Genomic DNA, 17617 nt, shown 5'->3' with positions numbered 1-17617 from the left:
CCCGGCCTTTATTGGGCTCGCCATCTTAAATCTGGTATTGCTGATAAAAATTTTAATGTCAGGTGCCGGATATGGAATCTCAGATGTGGCTCTATACTTCCCTAGTGGCACGCGAAGAATTCATTCAATTGCATGCCATCTTGGCTAATATCCAGCTTTCTTCCAACTATGACAGCATCATTTGGCAGCTTAATCCGACTGGTGATTTTTCCTCTGCTTCCCTCTACCGTATCATTAATTCTAGGGGCATTCAATGGAAAATGGCTCAAACTCTTTGGAAAATCAAGGCCCCTTCAAAAGTCAGATGTTGTCTTTGCCACTGTCTTCTCAACAGGATTTAAGCAAGGAACAATTTGTAGAAAAAAACTAGAAAATATTTGGTGGTTGCCCTCTTTGTGGAGATCCTATGGAATCGATTAACCATCTCTTCTATTCTTCTCTTGCAATGCCCCCTCCTGAAGGTGATGTATGCAACCTCAGCAATGATTGGATCCATATCTTATTTCCTCAAAGACAGCAACCATCTATCTCATCGCTGCCCTTTTGGAGCTGCTGGCAGGAAAGGAATGCACACTCATTTTTCTCAATAGATGCTCCTCTCCTGCTGTCATTTCCTGCAAATTCATGCTTCTTCTAAATGGCTGGCTGATCCTCTGTGGTTCAAAATGAGTTACCAGGCTTTGGTAAGGTCTGGGGGAAATCTCTTCTGGGTGAACTGTCATCATTGTAGCGATGGCGCTCGCTTCTCTCCATCTGCAGATTACAATGAGCCATCTCACATGTTGCTTCTTCTCAATTCACCGTGCTGAGATCTCGGAGGTTTCGCTTCTGGCCTGATCGGTCATGATTTCAGACCTGTCTTTCATGGCATTATGTCAGGCTACTCTCTCTGTTTCGACCAGGTCTGCCCTTACGATTCTTCTCGCTGCTGAGGCTGCTGGCTGACCACTGTTTCATACTGTCTCGTTTCATCGTAGCTCATTGCAAACTTTGATCTTGGTTTTTGGTCTCTGTCCATTCTTTCTTACTACTGCTTCTGTTGTTCACTTATTCTCTGTTAATAAAGTTGGTGGGTTAGGAGGCAAGTCTCCTTGGCCTCTGTTTCATCGGACAAAAAAAAAACCAGAGACTCCGGTTTCTTGCGCTCCTATTTTCAGCGCATGATGAAAAAGATTTCATAGTTGAATCCTCACAATAGCATCCCCACTGCATTAATAAATGGTCAAAGTATTGGTATAAATGCATATTACCAACAAAATGCATTGGAAGCAACGAGCTTGGCATCGGCCATGCTGTAGATTATCAAACCAGAAAACCACCAAGATTTATACATAAATAAAAGAGAAGTTTACTAGGCGATTCATTCAAGGTCCTCCATGCGCTTAAAGTCACGTCTGCGTCACCTCATGCTTCGTTCCATCTCCACCCCAGGAGACCATCCTCAAGACCCATGCATAAGTCATTCTACCTGGTCCCGCCAGGGAGGAGAAACTGGAGATACAGGTCGTTGGGCCGGGACTCCAATTCCTCCATATGCCAAGCGGATGCGTCCACTTTCCCCTTCGTAGCCTTGTTACATTGCGGAATTACTTTGGATATTGGATGGCAAGGACCAGACAAATCCAGTTTTTAGTAAGTATTTGGCTCTATCAGTCCAGCTGGTCTAGCAAATGACTCCTGGGTCTGGGTGATCTGCTTGGCTTGGCTTTCATGTGAAGTGATTCCAAAAAGCTTTCCAACGCCACTACAGAGATGGCGACATGAAGGGTGCAGTCTGTGATACAACCAAGGTATGGCTTAGAATAGTTGGCCACCACTGCAATGAGGTCAGGTAATTTTTCCCTGAAACAAAAATGGTCATGTAATTTTGCATGGCTAAACGTTGTTCATAGATCTTTGGGGCTTGTGAGCGCAGATCACCTGCACCGATCATTAACTGCTGGATCATTAAACCAATGAAGAACCTGACTCTGTAGTTCCTTGATGGCGTTGCCCCTTGTTCTCAGAAGGGGGAAAAAAGCCTTGGATATAGTTTTCTCCATGACTCTGGAGATAACTTCTATGTAAATACAACCATATTAGGACTTCGATTTAGAATAACAACTGTCGTAGATGTCATGTATAAAAGCTGGATGGTATTATAGCTGCAGGCCCCTTTTTACATGACACATGACATAACTTGTATTTAACAAGCATTATAACAATTGTAATGATCCTTGCGCAACGGGAGCAATTACCATTATTTAGTTTTTTTCTTATAGAAAAATTTCTAAGACAACTCAGGACATAACATTTCATACTGTGGCTTAATCTAGTAATGCTGTTAGGGACATTGCCGTTGTTGAAATCTTGCCTCGAACTAGATGTGCCAAATTTATGAAGGGTCGCCGAAAGTTAATTCCTATTTGGTAGGCGAGGAAAGAATTTTGTTAAATCTTCGGAACAATTATACTCCGGTATATTTCTTTTAATAAAGCCAAAACAAATGGAGAGCCGAAGGGTAGTTCTATATACACCCCCCAAAAACCAAAAAGAAAATACCCAAACTAACCTTTAGTGTAATTACCATATTGCCCTTGAAATTTTCTCATACACCCCCCCTTCCTCCTCCTCCGTTTCGTTTTGAAAAGAAAAAAAAAAACACCCCTCAAACCCCCCTTAAACCCCTCCTCCCCCGTTCCCCCTTCTCCCTCTCGTCGCCAGCATTCTCCCGATCTCCGACCACCTCGCCGGCTTCTCCCGGAACCACCTCGCCGGCTTCTCCCGAATTTTTTTTTTTCACGGTTCGTGCTCCGTTCGGCACTGGATCGCCAAACAAAAGGCTTCTATTCGGCTGAACAGTGCCGAACAGAAGCCTTCTGTTCGGCAACCCTCAACCGAACAGATCTGTTCGGCTGCACAGTGCCGAACAGAAGGCTTCTGTCCGGCACTGTTCAGCCGAACAGAAGCCTTTTGTTCGGCGATCCAGTGCCGAACGGAGCACGAACCGTGAAAAAAAAAAAATTTCGGGAGAAGCCGGCGAGGTGGTTCCGGGAGAAGCCGGCGAGGTGGTCGGAGATCGGGAGAATGCCGGCGACGAGAGGGAGAAGGGGGAACGGGGGGGTTTTGGGCGTTGGCGAGGTGTTTTGGAGGGGAAGAGCGGGGTGGGGGGGGTTTGGGGGGTGTAGAGAGCAATTTAGGTGAGGGGGTGGGGAGGGTGGGGGGTAATTTAGAAATTTTTAATTTTTTAGGGGTGTCCTTAGCAAATGGGGGGGGGGTGTAGAGAGTATTTAATTTTTTTTTAATTTTTGGGGGGTGTCCTGAGCAATAGGGGGGGTGTATATAGAACCACCCAGAGCCGAATCTCGCACCGAATTGCAGAACATCGCCCTGCCAACCCCACGAAGGACAAAACATTTTTGTCGGGAAATAGTCTTGAAATCATCCTCTCCTGCTGTCCTTACAGCCGCAGCTACAAACAAAAACACAAACCATAGTTAACCTTATGTGCACATATATATGCATGAGGCCTGTCTAGTCTAGAAAGCTCAAACTCGCCACCCTTGCGCCACTGCGAGCTTTGGGGGACGATTATTAGAAAGGAAGAATACATATGAATGTGTTGGCGAAGAGCGAGCTAGACAGCAACGGGAAGCACCTCTTGGGTGAGCCCGTGAGAGCATCAGTTGGTCCTGATGGACAGATGCTTGATCAGTCTGCTACAACCAGCACCATCAAAAGGAGTTCAAGGTTTCGAGGGGTTAGCAGGTTAGGAATTTACCCTTTGGGGCGGTGTGCGTGTGCATGAATGTGTGTGCGTGCCTACATGCGTGTATGGGAGAGAGAGAGAGAGAGAGAGAGAGAGCACGAAACTTGTGAGAAAAAGCAGGTGGTGAGTGCTTAGAATATGTGAATCTTTGTTATCTCTAGTAAAAAGATTAGCTGGTAGGTCACGGTGAATTCTTCAATAGCATCATAATGGTCCATTAGAAAAAGGGTATCCTGAATGTTTTTAAGAGATGGCCAATAGATAAACAGAGATAAGATAGCTAATCATGGAAAACAACAAATTTACCAATTTATTGATGCTTCGCAGTGGTGCATCCTAAAAGGATGGCAGATCCATTTTGTTTTGTTGAAATGGAAGCAGCTTACGAGAGAATTTAATAATTGCTTATATTCTACCATAAACTAATAGTAGTTCACTGCATAGGCACCGATGGACTGGCCGTTTTGAAGCCCATTTGTGGGATAAGGGGTCATGGAATGCGACACAAAAGAAGAAAGGAAAGCAAGGTACTTTCTACGTAATGCTCCTGCATTATCTTAAGCACTTGGGCTTGCCCTATATCATTAAATATGCATTTTATTCATATTATCATTTTGTTATCTCTTCTTGGGTGCATTGGAACAGTTTATCTTGGTGCCTATAATGAGGAGGAAGCAGCAGCAAGAGCATATGATCTAGCGGCAATAAAGTACTGGGGACCTACCACTTTCACAAATTTCCCGGTATTTCCGTGAACTTATCTGACTCCCATTAAAATTTGAATGGAAGGAAAACTTTGCATACGTCTGTGTGTGTTCTACTGAGAAATCCATCCAAATAAAGAAGCATCGGTCAATCACGACTGACAATGAATTACAATCAGGTGGTATATTGTATTTTTTTAAGTTATCCGCATTGCAAATTACAATGACTTTTTTAAGAATGAAAGAAAAAGTTTTGATTGTTTTAATTAGTTTCATCTCAAGCCAACCAGCACCAAAGATTTCACCATTTTGAGCATTGAATTAGGTATGAGCAACTAGGATAATTACAGGACAATGTATCCAATTATTATGCATGTTCTAAAACTAATACTTGTCATAAATATTGTATGTATGTTCAGCAAAATTGCCAACCAGAAACAGATTAATTTACTTATTGTTACTGATCAATTAAATATATTATCAGATACCTGACTATGAGAAAGAGATTCAAATAATGCAGAATGTAACAAAAGAAGAGTATCTAGCTTCAATAAGAAGGTACTTAATCAATATTTTGCTCACATACCTTTCATTTAGTGGTTCAAAATTCCTTCTGAAAACTAATCCTTAGCTTCATGATAATCTTTTTTGATAACAGGAAGAGCAATGGTTTCTCAAGAGGTGTCTCCAAGTATCGAGGAGTTGCAAGGTAAATATATGCAACATGAAAGTTCAGTAATATCTAATTAAGAAAGTAAAACCAATTATTTGGAAAACTTGATCCAGGCATCATCAAAATGGAAGATGGGAAGCAAGGATTGGAAGGGTTTTCGGAAACAAGTACCTCTATCTTGGCACTTACAGTGAGTCTTGTGCTCGTCACTTCTTAGTCAAACAATAATTGACATCTTAGGGGGGGCAAAGAAATCACTCCATTTGTTCCAGGCACCCAAGAGGAGGCTGCCCGTGCCTACGACATTGCGGCAATAGAATATCGCGGGATTAATGCTGTGACCAACTTCGACTTGAACACATATATCAGATGGCTAAGGCCAGGAGGGGGCAACGCTTTAAGTAGTTCCCAAGAGCATCATTCCAATGGTGTACACCAATTGGTGCAGCCTTCCACCATCCTTCGGGATGATGAGGCTGAGCCACTCCTGCACCACAATTACGTCATGGACGGCATGAACTCAGAATGTAAGCAAGAATTTACGTCCCACCAAATGTTTGGCAGTGCCTCATGCAACAAATCCTCTCCTACCGCACTGAGCCTCTTACTAAGGTCCTCGATGTTCAAGGAGCTTATAGAGAAGAACTCAAATGCATGCAATGAGACGGATAGAAATGAACCCGAGGATGAGGGACGACAGCCGATATCTGGTGATGATTGTTGTGAGATCTATTACCATGGAATTGCAAATGCACCATCTATTTGCTCTCCAAATGAAAACAAGGCAAGGGTTGAGCAACAGGAGAGTGCTGCCATCCATGAACACATAGAGCAGTCCTTTTGGAATTGCCTGGATTCAGTAGCTGACGACACAGCAACAGATTGTCTGGACCATCCTTGAATACAAGGAATGTCATCATGGTGGCCTTGGTGTCCGTACTTGAGACGACTACAAAGCAGAAGGCTTCAAAAAACCCTAGCTTGCCACTCTGGACCAACCTCCAATTTGGAACACTATAGAAAACCTTGACTGTCTGGATGGCTCTTCTTAACCAGATTAATTTTATTTGATGACACCTTCAGCTACTTTTTTACTTGTCCCTCCAAATAAAAGTAGTATAGATGAGCATAATGAGAAGAATATAGATGAAAAGAGGAGGAATGACAGTTCAAAAGCAAAATAATATGTATAAGGAGGACCAACACCCCCCCCCCCCCCCCCCCCCCACCCAACAAAAAAAAAAAAAAAAAACTCTCTTCCAAGTTGGTCTTCTGTTAGTATTTGTATTTTTTTGGTAAAAGGTAGGATTTGTACTTTTGAAGTTGCAGAATGACTTCATATTGCTTATTGTGACCCATGATTCATTCTGGGATTGCTATATGAAACATGAAAAATAACAATTTATGCATAAATCCCAATATATTTCAAGTACAATATGTAGGCCCGATTTCATCTCTCTATATATATAGTGACCTAGGAATCATCCCATGGTCACTTTGTAAAACGTAGAAAATAAAAATTTAAACACAGGTCCTAATATATTTCAAATATTACATAAATACCCAAGTTTCAAATTTCCATCTAGTGATCAAGGAACCATCCTGTGGTCACTTCATAAAACATGGGAAATAAAGATTTCCATATAGATTCTAATATGTCAAATATTAAATGAAGGCTCAAATTTCAAATTTCCACCATTTTGGGTCACCATACGAATCATGGAAAATAAAACTTACACTAAAGCCCAACTTTTACATTTTCATATTGTGACCCAGAATGGGAAATAAAATCTTGCACATAGATTGCAATATATTTCAAATATTATACAAATACCAAAATTTCTATTTTCATATAATAACCCAAGAACCATTCTTGGTCACTATATGAAATATGGAAAATAAAAACTTTACACATGTCCCTATATATTTCAAATATTATATAGGCCCAAGTTTCAAAATTCATCACTATATGAAACATGAGAAATAAAAATTGCAGTTACGAACCAAAATTTGCATTTGCATATAATGCTTAGTGGTATGGTTGAACTGAGCTTGGGCCTGACCGAGCTTGATTCAAAATTAATTTCGAGCTTGAACTCTAAGATAAAAGCTCGGTCTTTTTACCATTATTTGAAGCTTAATTTTGAATAAAGAGGTTTACAAACAAAGGAGCCAACTTCCACTCTAGCTCGATTACCCTAGCCTCCTGCATCTAGTCATTCCCCACTCTCCAAATTTTACAACTCTACTAACAGGTTGCGTAGCATACATCGAGAGCATCTAAGGTCTTCAAGACATGAACGCAATGATAGTGCACATCAATTAGCCTAAAGCATGAGAGGCCAAAACATCTGTATCCTAAATGATTTCATAACATATTAAGCAACCATAGGTCCATAGCATTAGAACAACCACTATAATGGTATCAAATAGCCATTTGAAAAATCACTGCTAGTATGCTGTTACTCCTTTATGATGTCCACTTTTTGATCTTCTTAGTTTTCACTGCTGACGGGGGAATTTTATTTTTGCATTAATATTCTTAATTTTGGGGGTACTAATGAGAAAAAGAAATAGTGCAATATATATATATATATTGGTTTTGACAAACAATAATTATCACATGTTATTTTTCTGTAGTAATGGCTAAAATGTTTTTATATGACAACTTTTATTTCCAAAAAAGGAAATCAATTGAAGGCTTGACAAGGCATCTAAAAACTTCTATTTTCCATCATAACAGTCAGACAAGTAAGAAGGGGAGCATTATCTAAACTTTTGGAAGTTGGAATTAAAATCTTAAATCATGTACTATTTACTTTGAATTTTCAACTTTAATATATTGGTTAGGACTTCTTCTTTCCTCAAAAAAGAAAGAAAAAAAAAATCAAGTAGCACAGAAGATCTCAAGTACCATGACTTTACAGTACAACTAGATGCACCTTAAATCAAAGCAACAAAACTAAATCATATATTTTGTAAGGTAGCAACTTCAATATGTCCTCAAAAATAACTGAGTTGGGTTTCTAGCTTCAAATTTTTCCAATAGTTATGATACTACAGGAGTTAGTTTCATCGGCTGTCCTATTACTATACCACATATCTACTTCCTCAAAACGACTGCCAAACAAGGTGCAAGTAATGTTGCTTGAAAAACAGTTGGCATAAGAAAGAATAGCAAATGCCCGATTCAGATCTATTTTTGACATAATTTGAAGAGAAGCATCTTGGATCTGAAGCGGACTCATAATTTTTAAATGATTAGTAAAGATAATATGCATACAAAATTTATGAGCTAGTAATGTCACAATTAATGATTGAATTAAAAACTTCACAAGTTTAAGTGCAAACAAGCTTTGTTTCCTTCTTAATTACCATCAGAATTAATCGTTGATAAATTAATTTGTACCTTGCTCTTTTCGAATTAATCAAACTTTACCATTTTCACTTATATCTAATACACCTGAAAGTTTCCTTCCATTAGTTCCACCATCCCCAGGTGCTGCTACTGTTGGATTTACAGAGCTTCCCATAAAATAAATCTATTACAATACACCTCCCTATCCTGGAGAAAATTTATCAACAGATAACTATATCAAGTTGGGAAGCAAAATGCCAGAATGGCCAAAATTTAAACTACTGAAAATTTTTTTACCTCTCGTATATCTTCCAATTCTTTACAAACTTTGAACCACTACCACCTCAGATCTTCCTGATCCCCTTCCCTCATCACTGTTTCTATCAAAGTCCTCCATTACACCACTGTCAAAGTCATTCCCTATCTGTCCAAGCCATCATCATTGTCATCAACATATGCCTTCACCATCTGCACACTATGTTAAAATAAATATTTGCCTCCATATTGGAAAGTAGGTACCAGCACTGCATCATTCCCACAGAAAGAACGGAAATTGTAATGGAACTAAAACAAGATAATCAGAATAAAAATAAAAAATAAAAAAACAACCAAATATGGCTCAAAGTACTGTAATTGGAACCAGAGTGCATCAAGAGCCTCTTCTCCTTCACCCAGGGGCGGCCCAATGCATTTGGGGGCCTAAGGCGAACTTACTAAGAAAAGCTTTTTTTATTGAAAAATGATGAAAAAAATTTAATAAGTACAAAATACTTTAAAAATTTATTTAAAAATAATTCGTCTAGCTTTTTGAGATGCAAAATTACTAATCAAACTTTTGTACTCAAAATTCATTAAAATACTATTTTCAATTATTGTCACTTGAGGTTGTCGCCTGATATAAAATTATTGAAAAAAATTAAGAACGGAAGATTGCACTTTTCAATTTTAGGCAACTTTATTATAACTTTTGAATGATAAAACAGAAATTGTGAGAGAGGAAAAGGAAAAATAATAAAAACACCAACTAGAGTAAGAAAAAGGAATAACTTAACCATTAAGCTCATGAGTGCCAGCCAAAACTAAACATTTTTATTATATTGTGCATACCATTGTCACTGAGGTTTCATTCTTTGACTTTAATTCAATAACTTAACGGTAGAATTTTATTTGTACTAGCTATGCATTTCCACATGCTATCATCTATCAATACTATCATGGGAAAGCCCACGTCCACAAAAAAAAATAAGACATCACCTTTCAGCTAATTAAGAATGGAGTTCCATATGGGGTTCATTGCTAGGGCTCAAGAATAGATGAAAAAAGGATTCAGCAAGCCGCAATAGCTCTAACTTTGGGGGCTTATGAAGTGCTATAAAATAGCATAAGCTTTGCAATACATTTATCTGGCTATTATAATTTTATTTTCTTTTGAAGATCTTTCCATTTTCTTGCCAGTGTCATTATAAGAGTGTCATTTTCTGAAATAATGAAAATTCCTACTGCACGGTTATACAATAGTCATATAATGATTGCTATGAATTGAAATCCTAGAGAAATTGTAAAGGTATTATGATGATATTTATGTATCTTAGAGATTATAATCATATGAAACAGAGGTTAGTACTTCATATCTTTAGAAACCAGACTATTTATTTTTCTGGAAAAAAAAAATTAGGCTGTTTAAATACTAGCTAAAGAGTCAGAGAGTTTTAACATAAGTCATGAAAAGTTGAGATCAAATTCACAAAGATCCACTGGATGTACTACTTTCGGACTAAAGAATCCTCAATATTAATTTTCATTCCATAAGAAGTATATAGGTAGGTCAAACAAAGATAGAAACTATCGGACCTGATTTAAAGACAACTCATTTTTGCCATGCTATAACTTGGACAACCTATGCAAGTCCCATTTTTGTTGCAATCAGAGGGAGTCTCTGTTTTATGAGAAACAGAGGGTGGAGAAGAAAATGACGTTTAATTCTACCCACAGCCCACAGGCAACCGACTAAGCCCTTAACAACAGCAGCAGCAAGCCAGCAACAACAACAAATACCTACAGGGAACCTGGCCCTCAACAGATTAAAAAAATAAATCCCAACCCATATTGTTTGCTATGTGGGGAAGCTCTCATTAACAGAGCATTTCATGCCCCACATCAAAGCCATTCAGTTTTCTCCGCGGCAAGCCCCATCAAGATTCAAACCCCACAACAAAGTCCCATCAAACTCGAATAAAAATGGGGAAATGGCGCTTCAACAACCACAGTCCCTAAATTCCAGATCGACTGAAAGAGGAATAACCGTGCTGCCCTGCTAGGATTTGGGAACTGGAAAGTGGGAATTGGGACCAAGGAGGCAAGGAGACGTCAAGGACAAGGGGAATAGCCCGTAGCCGCATGCCATAGGTGATAGGTTTACGGCTTACCAGCTTTACAGCCATGGCGATGGGATTGGGACAAGCTACAGTTGACAGCTATTTCTCAGCAATGCGGGGCCTTTCTTCGGGCCGAGGCCTTAGGCGACCGCCTCAGTCGCCTAACGGTCGGGCCGGCCCTGCCTTCACCACCTACTCATTTGAAGTTTCCAACACTACCAACATCACAATACGAGTACCAGCCAAGAATAAGAACAAGTAAGCCAAGAATAAGAACAAGTAGACCAAGATTGTTAACCTAGACAGTAGAACTTCCAACAATCCATCAAATGCCTGCTGGAACAATGATTCAATAGTTTCCACCAAGAATGCAAATAAACAGAAGTGAGACAAGAAACAAAACCTTCAAGGTGTTAATCTCAATCAAAACCCAAGCTAGGCAAACAAACAGACACAGAGGAAGGAGGAGAAAGAAAGAGGAGAGACAAGAAAGGGGCAGAGAGGGGAGTACAGTCATTTGATTGAAACCCATGCTTGGTGAAATACTGTAGAGCACCAGGATCTATCATAGACTTCTGCTAGGTGTACCTCCCAATCACCACCCAGTGTAAGCCTTCTTTCTTCTTCCCCTTCCTCCTCCCTCCCCCCTCCTCTCTCTCTCCTGCTTTCTCTCTCACTGTTGCTTACATCCCTTTAACAACCTGAGAATTTTATACAAAATTTAAGACATAATAACACTTTAATAAGAGTTAACACAACGCAACATATAATAAAGTATAATCACAAGTAGAACATAGACTTCATATCCATTAACAACCTAAGAAATTTATATAAAAATTAAGATATTAAAGTATAATAACAGTTAATATGAGACAGCTCCAACTGTTAAGTTAGCAAATATATTTCAACAGCATCTGACTAATATCTGTCAGTCCTCATCTCAATTCTTTACAGACTAGGTTATTAAGATTGTATCACATTGAGCAGTATCTATCTATCTATATATCTGTAAGTTTATTTTCTGTATACATGCATGTACATTTCAAACTAAACTACATAGTGATAGATGCTGGTATTGCAAATGTCTATATCACAACTCCCATAGACACTAAAATTTTCAACAGGCAAATTTTCCTCAATGCATAGCGTTAAACCCTTCAAACATGTCAACTTAATGCTGAAATGAAGTCCAGAAGCAATTATTACTGCTTCATTCTTCAAATCCAAAGCAAAACGCAGTTCCTAACTTCCAAAAATTGTAAAACAATGATAATGTCAAACATATGCTGGTATTGCAATGTCCGCATCACAACTCCATAGTCGGTAAAATTTTTCAGCAGGAAAATTTTCCTCAATACATAGTGTTTAACACTTCAAACGTGTCAACTTTCTTGCTGAAATGAAGTCAGAAGCATTTAGTAATGCTTCATTCTTCAAATCCAAGGCAAAAATACATAATGCAGGTCCTAACAGCCAAATATTATAAAATAATGACAAGGTGAAACAATTCACCTTTCCTTTTTACAATATTGTACAGAAGCATAATTCGGAGACCAGACCACTAATCCCATTCCATTGGATAATTTCCCAATCTGACGAGCCATGAGGGTCTTGCCAGTCTCTGAAGGTCCATAAAGCAACATCCCCCTGACATGCTTAATTTCCAGCCTGCAGAATATAATAACAAAGGTTTAAAGTATAAGAGAGAGTATATTGCATCAAGAGGGGACAGTAGAACTTTTCTGAAGTTCTTCACCTTACTGTTTGATGCAGCTAATTTAGTGTCAGGGCTGGAGATAAGATAGTTGTATGCTAACGTAGGGTGGGAAGAAGAGGTGCGAAGACACAAATAAAATAGAATTTAATTCCTAGGGTGGGAAGAAGAGGTGTGACACAAAATAGAACTGAAGAAGAGGTGTGAAGACACAAATAAAATAGAATCTAATTCCTAGGGTGGGAAGAAGAGGTGTAACACAAAATAGAACTTTAATTCCCGAGTTCAAAGAAGCTTAAATTACAAAATACATATCCATGCTACAATTTCTCTTTCCAGACCTTCAGAATACTCATGATCTTCTACCATAGCCTGGTTGACTATAAAAATATAGTTTGTTCCATGAAGTTCAATTAAAACATCACCTGCACTGTTGTCATATCCTGAATACAATAATTCAGTTGCAGATATTTAAGAAAAAACAAACACTTGGTCATACAGACCACATTCTAGTAAGTTGTACATACTGCTTGGTGGGTACGTATAATCTGATCTAAAGTTTGTAGTAGCGGTGCATAAAATACCATAATGGTACCAAACTGATACTCAATACATAAGGGCATACCAAGTGTCGGTATGCTGAACCAACCAGCACCAACACTATACCAACATGACACCGATAGAGGATCCAGTACTGATATTGCAAACCCTGATCTGATCAAATCTTAGACAGAGGGTGGAGGGCAGGGGAATAGGCTACAAGATATCATTTGCTCATACTTAAGATTATAAGCGCTTTGCACACTTTCCTTTTCAGCAGTGTCCTGGAAAATGCACAGACATAATTTGGTCCACAACAAGCACAGGTACTTGCATTCTGGAATATGCAAGCTCCTGATATGTATCAAATCAAGGGCTCCCAGACATCCTGAAAGGAAACATGGAATATTTCAAATTCTTTTCCTTGAAAGAAGATCTAGCATATCTTACATGTGTGCCATTTGGACTTATCCTTGAGAAAGAAGATGGTTGTCTTAGATGACCCAATGCCCACAACTATATCTTTAGTGCACATTGGTTGTAGCCAAGGTTTGCCGAACCAGGCCGAACCACCCAGTTCAAGCAGTACCGAATCGACCCGGTGCGAACCGGATCGGTTCGTCATTCATATTCGGTTCCAGCCCCTACCGGCCGGAACCGGCCAATTCGGTGCCGACTCGGTGCAAACCAACTGGTTCAATGCCGACTCGGAGCGAACCAGCTGGTTTGATGCCGAGTCAACCCGGTTTCGAACCAGGTTGGGTATTGGCCACCTGCCACTGCCCTACCGATTCGGTCCGGGCCTGAAACAGTACCGAACCGTACTGGGCGCCGACTGATACCGGTTCGGCGGACCTTGGTTGTAGCATATATCTTTAGAGCTTGCAGAAAGAAATTTTGGTCAATAGGATCTCTTTGCAAGTGATTGTGCTAGCACAACATATAAGCTAGATTTCTAAGAACATAACTTGGTTGTATGCTTTTTCCACTACGAGCCAGCAATGGTACATCTAGTGCAACAGCTTGACAAGGAGGTCAGGTGAATCTTACTTGGTCAAAGGATCTCTCTTGAAGTTGTTAAGCAAGAATAACAGTGTCTAACTACAAAGCAGATAGAATTTTTATCCCATCATTTAGCACTTCAAGATCTCAAAAAAGTCAGCCATCCATTACAATTAAGACAGAACGTGCAAAGCAAAGAACATAACGTAACAAAAAGGTATCTTTTAACAAAAGAGTATCTTTTAATGGAATTTAACAGAAAAGAATTAGGAAGCAAAAAAATGAGAAATGCATATCTGTTCATTTCAATTAGTCTTCCCCCTACAAGATTCCAACTCCAATGATAAAATGATAACTTGACCTTCTATTGTCCAACAACAACAACAACAACGATGATAATGATAGCGACGGGCCAAGAGGTGTTGTTAAAATGTCAAAAAAAATGGCATTTGTTAGTGAGCTCCTTTTGCAAAGACTAGGAACAGGGTATCGTTGTCATCGTTGTTCTTGTTCGAATTGTTATTTCTTTTCTCTTCCAGCTATAAAGCAGCAGTAGAAGTAATCCTTTTCGTCTCTCTATTTCTTAACGTTAGCTCCTGTACTAGACAGGGTTCACGTTTCTCCAAAAAAGAAAAAAATAAGTCATAGAATATGTGACAGAGATCATTAAGATCAGAAATATTGTCCCAGCCTATTTTTTGAAAAATAAAAATAGAAAAACCATGTCATGTGTTCTCCTAGAAAAAACATAATCAATATGCTTATCTTTATTCTGAGATAAGCTTTATGTATCCATAGTGCTAACTTTCCACAAAAGGATGCATCCATCATGGTATGTGCTTTCCAAAATCCCTTCGGACAGCATAGGTTATCTTACACCATTCTTAATTCTTTTGCAACCATTCAACAAATATCAACCAACTTCTCCTTAAAGGGTGTCCTGAAATTTCTGTTGCACATGCCCTTCGTGTGAGTATGTTCGAGATGATTTCATCCTCACTAACACATATACCCTTACTGTACTACGCATATCATCTCTAAAATTTCCCACATCTCACCTCAGCACTGCTATAATTATTTCATTCATCTTATGTGCCCTGATGCTAAATAGAAAAGCAATCATAACAAGGTTATATCCATGCTGTCAAATTTGTGGCCTATTTTTACTTAATAACTGCTATTATTTCATTCAAAAATCACTTTTTGGTTCAACTTTTCTGCACCTTAACATATGAAGCCTGCCAATAAAATCTCATATGGCCTCAACCAATTTTATACATATATAAAAATATGGATGGATAAAGATGCAGATGCTTCAAACTACTCCAAAAGAAACCCAAAACAAAATAGGGTTAAACAATTGATTCAATTAATATCAGTTACTATTCCTCATGAGTCATAAGTCCTTACCAAGTTCATGATGAAGAATTCTATCAATTAGGGAAAAAAAGAAAGAAACCACAGAATTGTTATCCCATTCAAGTCTTCCAGAAATAAAAATATAGAATACCTAAACAGAATAGTAAAACAGTGCAACATCAAAGCCTTAAGAAATCTATCAAGCATGAATAAGAAAGAAAAGAAAGGAAAGGAAGGAAGAAATTGAACATAAAAATTCCATCTGAGTGTTCCGACTTCTTGCATGTGAAATGAGCCCATAAACATTGAAATCATTTAATACATCAGTAAAACAGAATAAGATCAAATCTTTCACAAGAAATAAAAGATTCAAACATGGAAATTGGAAAGAAACGCTACAAATAGAGAAAGAAACCCGCAATGCAATAATTCTGTCCAGGCATTCAAACACAGAAATCAGCAAATACATCAGTAAACAAGCACAAAGATATTTCATAAGAAACAAGAAATCTATTGAGCATGGAAAAGAAGTAAAAAGTAGCAATATAATATTTCCATGCAAACCTTCCATCATAGTGAATTACTGTTTAGTAGAACAATACAAGATCAAATCTTTCATAAGAAAAAAAAGAAAGAGGAACTATGAGAGCACCCATCAATGTGAGAATGTGGCCATTGGTTGAGAACCTCCAAAGCGCATCAAAAGAGCAGGAGCAGCAGTTGCTGAGGCTAAGATCCTGGCTGGGCCAAAATCACCAGCAAAATTTCACATCTAGCTGTAGAAGTTCACATGGAAATTTCTAAAAAGAGTGTTGCATAGGATCTCTCTGAATGCTTTAGATCACAAGCATTTTCTTCATGAAAATCACCAGCAAACATAACTGATACAGATACATCACCACAGATCTATCATGCAGCAACGCAAGAAAGTTAGCACAATCATATCACGAAATTACAACCACGAAAAAGGGAAAATTTTCTATAGTCAAACTAACAACAGAACTAAAGTTTACCTGCCCATCAGGAAGGCTAGAGCCATTGATGATTCTTGTTTGTTGCTTCCTCTCGTTGCAGACCTCACCTCATCAAGACATGAAAGATTAAAAAACAAGAGGCAACAAAAAGGTGAGGTATTATGATGAGTTCAGATTGAAAAACTGTCAGTTAACACCAAATCCACTACTTTCAAATTTAGTAAGAGAGAGATAAGGGCACATTTCCACCAAAAAATTTCCTTCCATTTATTTCTCTATCTCCGTATGCTCCACTTGTTGGGTTTACAGAGCTCCTTCTGACTGATATAACCCTACTTGGTTAAAAAATTTCTTTTATATTTGTTGAAGATACCAAAACTGCAGTATATTCCTCAAAGCAAACTGGAAACCACAATGGAAATAATATGAAAATAAAATGAAAAATAAGAAGCCAAGAAGAGGTAGATGACCTAAACCCGCATTGCTTCAAGATCGTCTTTCTCCCCTTTTTCTTTCCTTCTTTTCTTTCTTTTTCTTCTACCTTTCTTTCTTTCCTTCTTTTCTTTCTTTTTCTTCTACCTTTCTTTCTTTCCTTTCATTTTTCTTTCTTTTTTTAATCACTTTTTTTCTTTCTTTCTTCCTTTTCCTTCTTCTTTCTCTTTCCTTCCTTTCTTTTTCTTCTCCCATCCTCTCTTTCTTTCATTTTTCTTCTTCTTCTTTCCTTTCACTTTTTCCTTTTCTCCATCTTTCCTTCATTTCTTTTTTTCCTCTTTCTTCTTCTCTCCCCACGTGGTTGGGTTTCGGAGTCCCGACCCCATCCCAATCCTATTTTCTAACAAAAACAGGACAGATCAGCCGGGATGCCCCTCCATCCCACCACGATGTAAAACATTGTTCAAGAGCACAAATCAAGAAATAGAAGTAAACCAAGAATCAGAACCCTCCTATAGTCAGCCAAAGCACTAGCAGGAACAAGAATCTGATAATAAACATTGTGATAGAATTGACAAAATAATGAAAATAAGTGACAAAGTAAGAAAAAAGAACCAAGTTTGCTTCAAGGATCCATGAAGTAAACCAGCACTGTGCTTCAAGATCCTCTCTTCCTTCACCATCTATTTGTCTAAAGGTACAACACTGCTCCCATTAAGTTAGGAATACGAATCAAGA

The 17617-nt window shown here is 38.6% G+C and overlaps 1 protein-coding gene and 1 long non-coding RNA gene across 4 annotated transcripts; one reads left to right on the top strand and one right to left on the bottom strand.

Moving 5' to 3' along the window:
- Positions 1-3592: 3592 nt before the first annotated feature.
- Positions 3593-6318, top strand: LOC113462897 (ethylene-responsive transcription factor WRI1-like). Its single transcript, XM_039129614.1, has 7 exons — positions 3593-3747; positions 4178-4275; positions 4394-4491; positions 4937-5010; positions 5111-5161; positions 5239-5315; positions 5398-6318. The coding sequence occupies exons 1-7, from the start codon at positions 3593-3595 to the stop codon at positions 6024-6026; spliced, it is 1182 nt and encodes a 393-aa protein (XP_038985542.1). The 3' UTR covers positions 6027-6318.
- A 2109-nt stretch (positions 6319-8427) lies between these two features.
- On the bottom strand, positions 8428-17021 carry LOC113462904. Of its 3 annotated transcripts, XR_003386220.2 has the most exons (5): positions 16487-17021; positions 16126-16379; positions 12371-13500; positions 8781-8951; positions 8428-8690 (listed from the first exon to the last, which is right to left on the bottom strand). It is a non-coding gene; the product is annotated as an uncharacterized LOC113462904 (long non-coding RNA). The 3 variants fall into 3 exon arrangements; XR_003386221.2 differs by having other exon boundaries at positions 8428-8951; XR_003386219.2 differs by lacking the exons at positions 8428-8690; positions 8781-8951 and having other exon boundaries at positions 12131-13500.
- Between the last annotated feature and the right edge of the window lie 596 nt (positions 17022-17617).

The sequence above is a fragment of the Phoenix dactylifera genome, chromosome 8 (genome assembly GCF_009389715.1).
Source record: "Phoenix dactylifera cultivar Barhee BC4 chromosome 8, palm_55x_up_171113_PBpolish2nd_filt_p, whole genome shotgun sequence".
NCBI classification, from domain to species: Eukaryota; Viridiplantae; Streptophyta; class Magnoliopsida; order Arecales; family Arecaceae; genus Phoenix; species Phoenix dactylifera.
Note: the sequence above shows the minus strand (reverse complement) of the source record. Positions and strands in the feature narration are given on the sequence as shown.

What these genes read in the sequence shown, in the direction of transcription:
- LOC113462897 (XM_039129614.1), top strand. Translation starts at nt 3,593, where the DNA reads ATGAATGTGTTGGCGAAGAGCGAGCTAGACAGCAACGGGAAGCACCTC. An exon ending in AAAGAAGAAAGGAAAGCAAG is followed by an intron (nt 4,276 to 4,393) that starts GTACTTTCTACG and finishes GCATTGGAACAG; the next exon opens with TTTATCTTGGTGCCTATAAT. An exon ending in CCACTTTCACAAATTTCCCG is followed by an intron (nt 4,492 to 4,936) that starts GTATTTCCGTGA and finishes ATATATTATCAG; the next exon opens with ATACCTGACTATGAGAAAGA.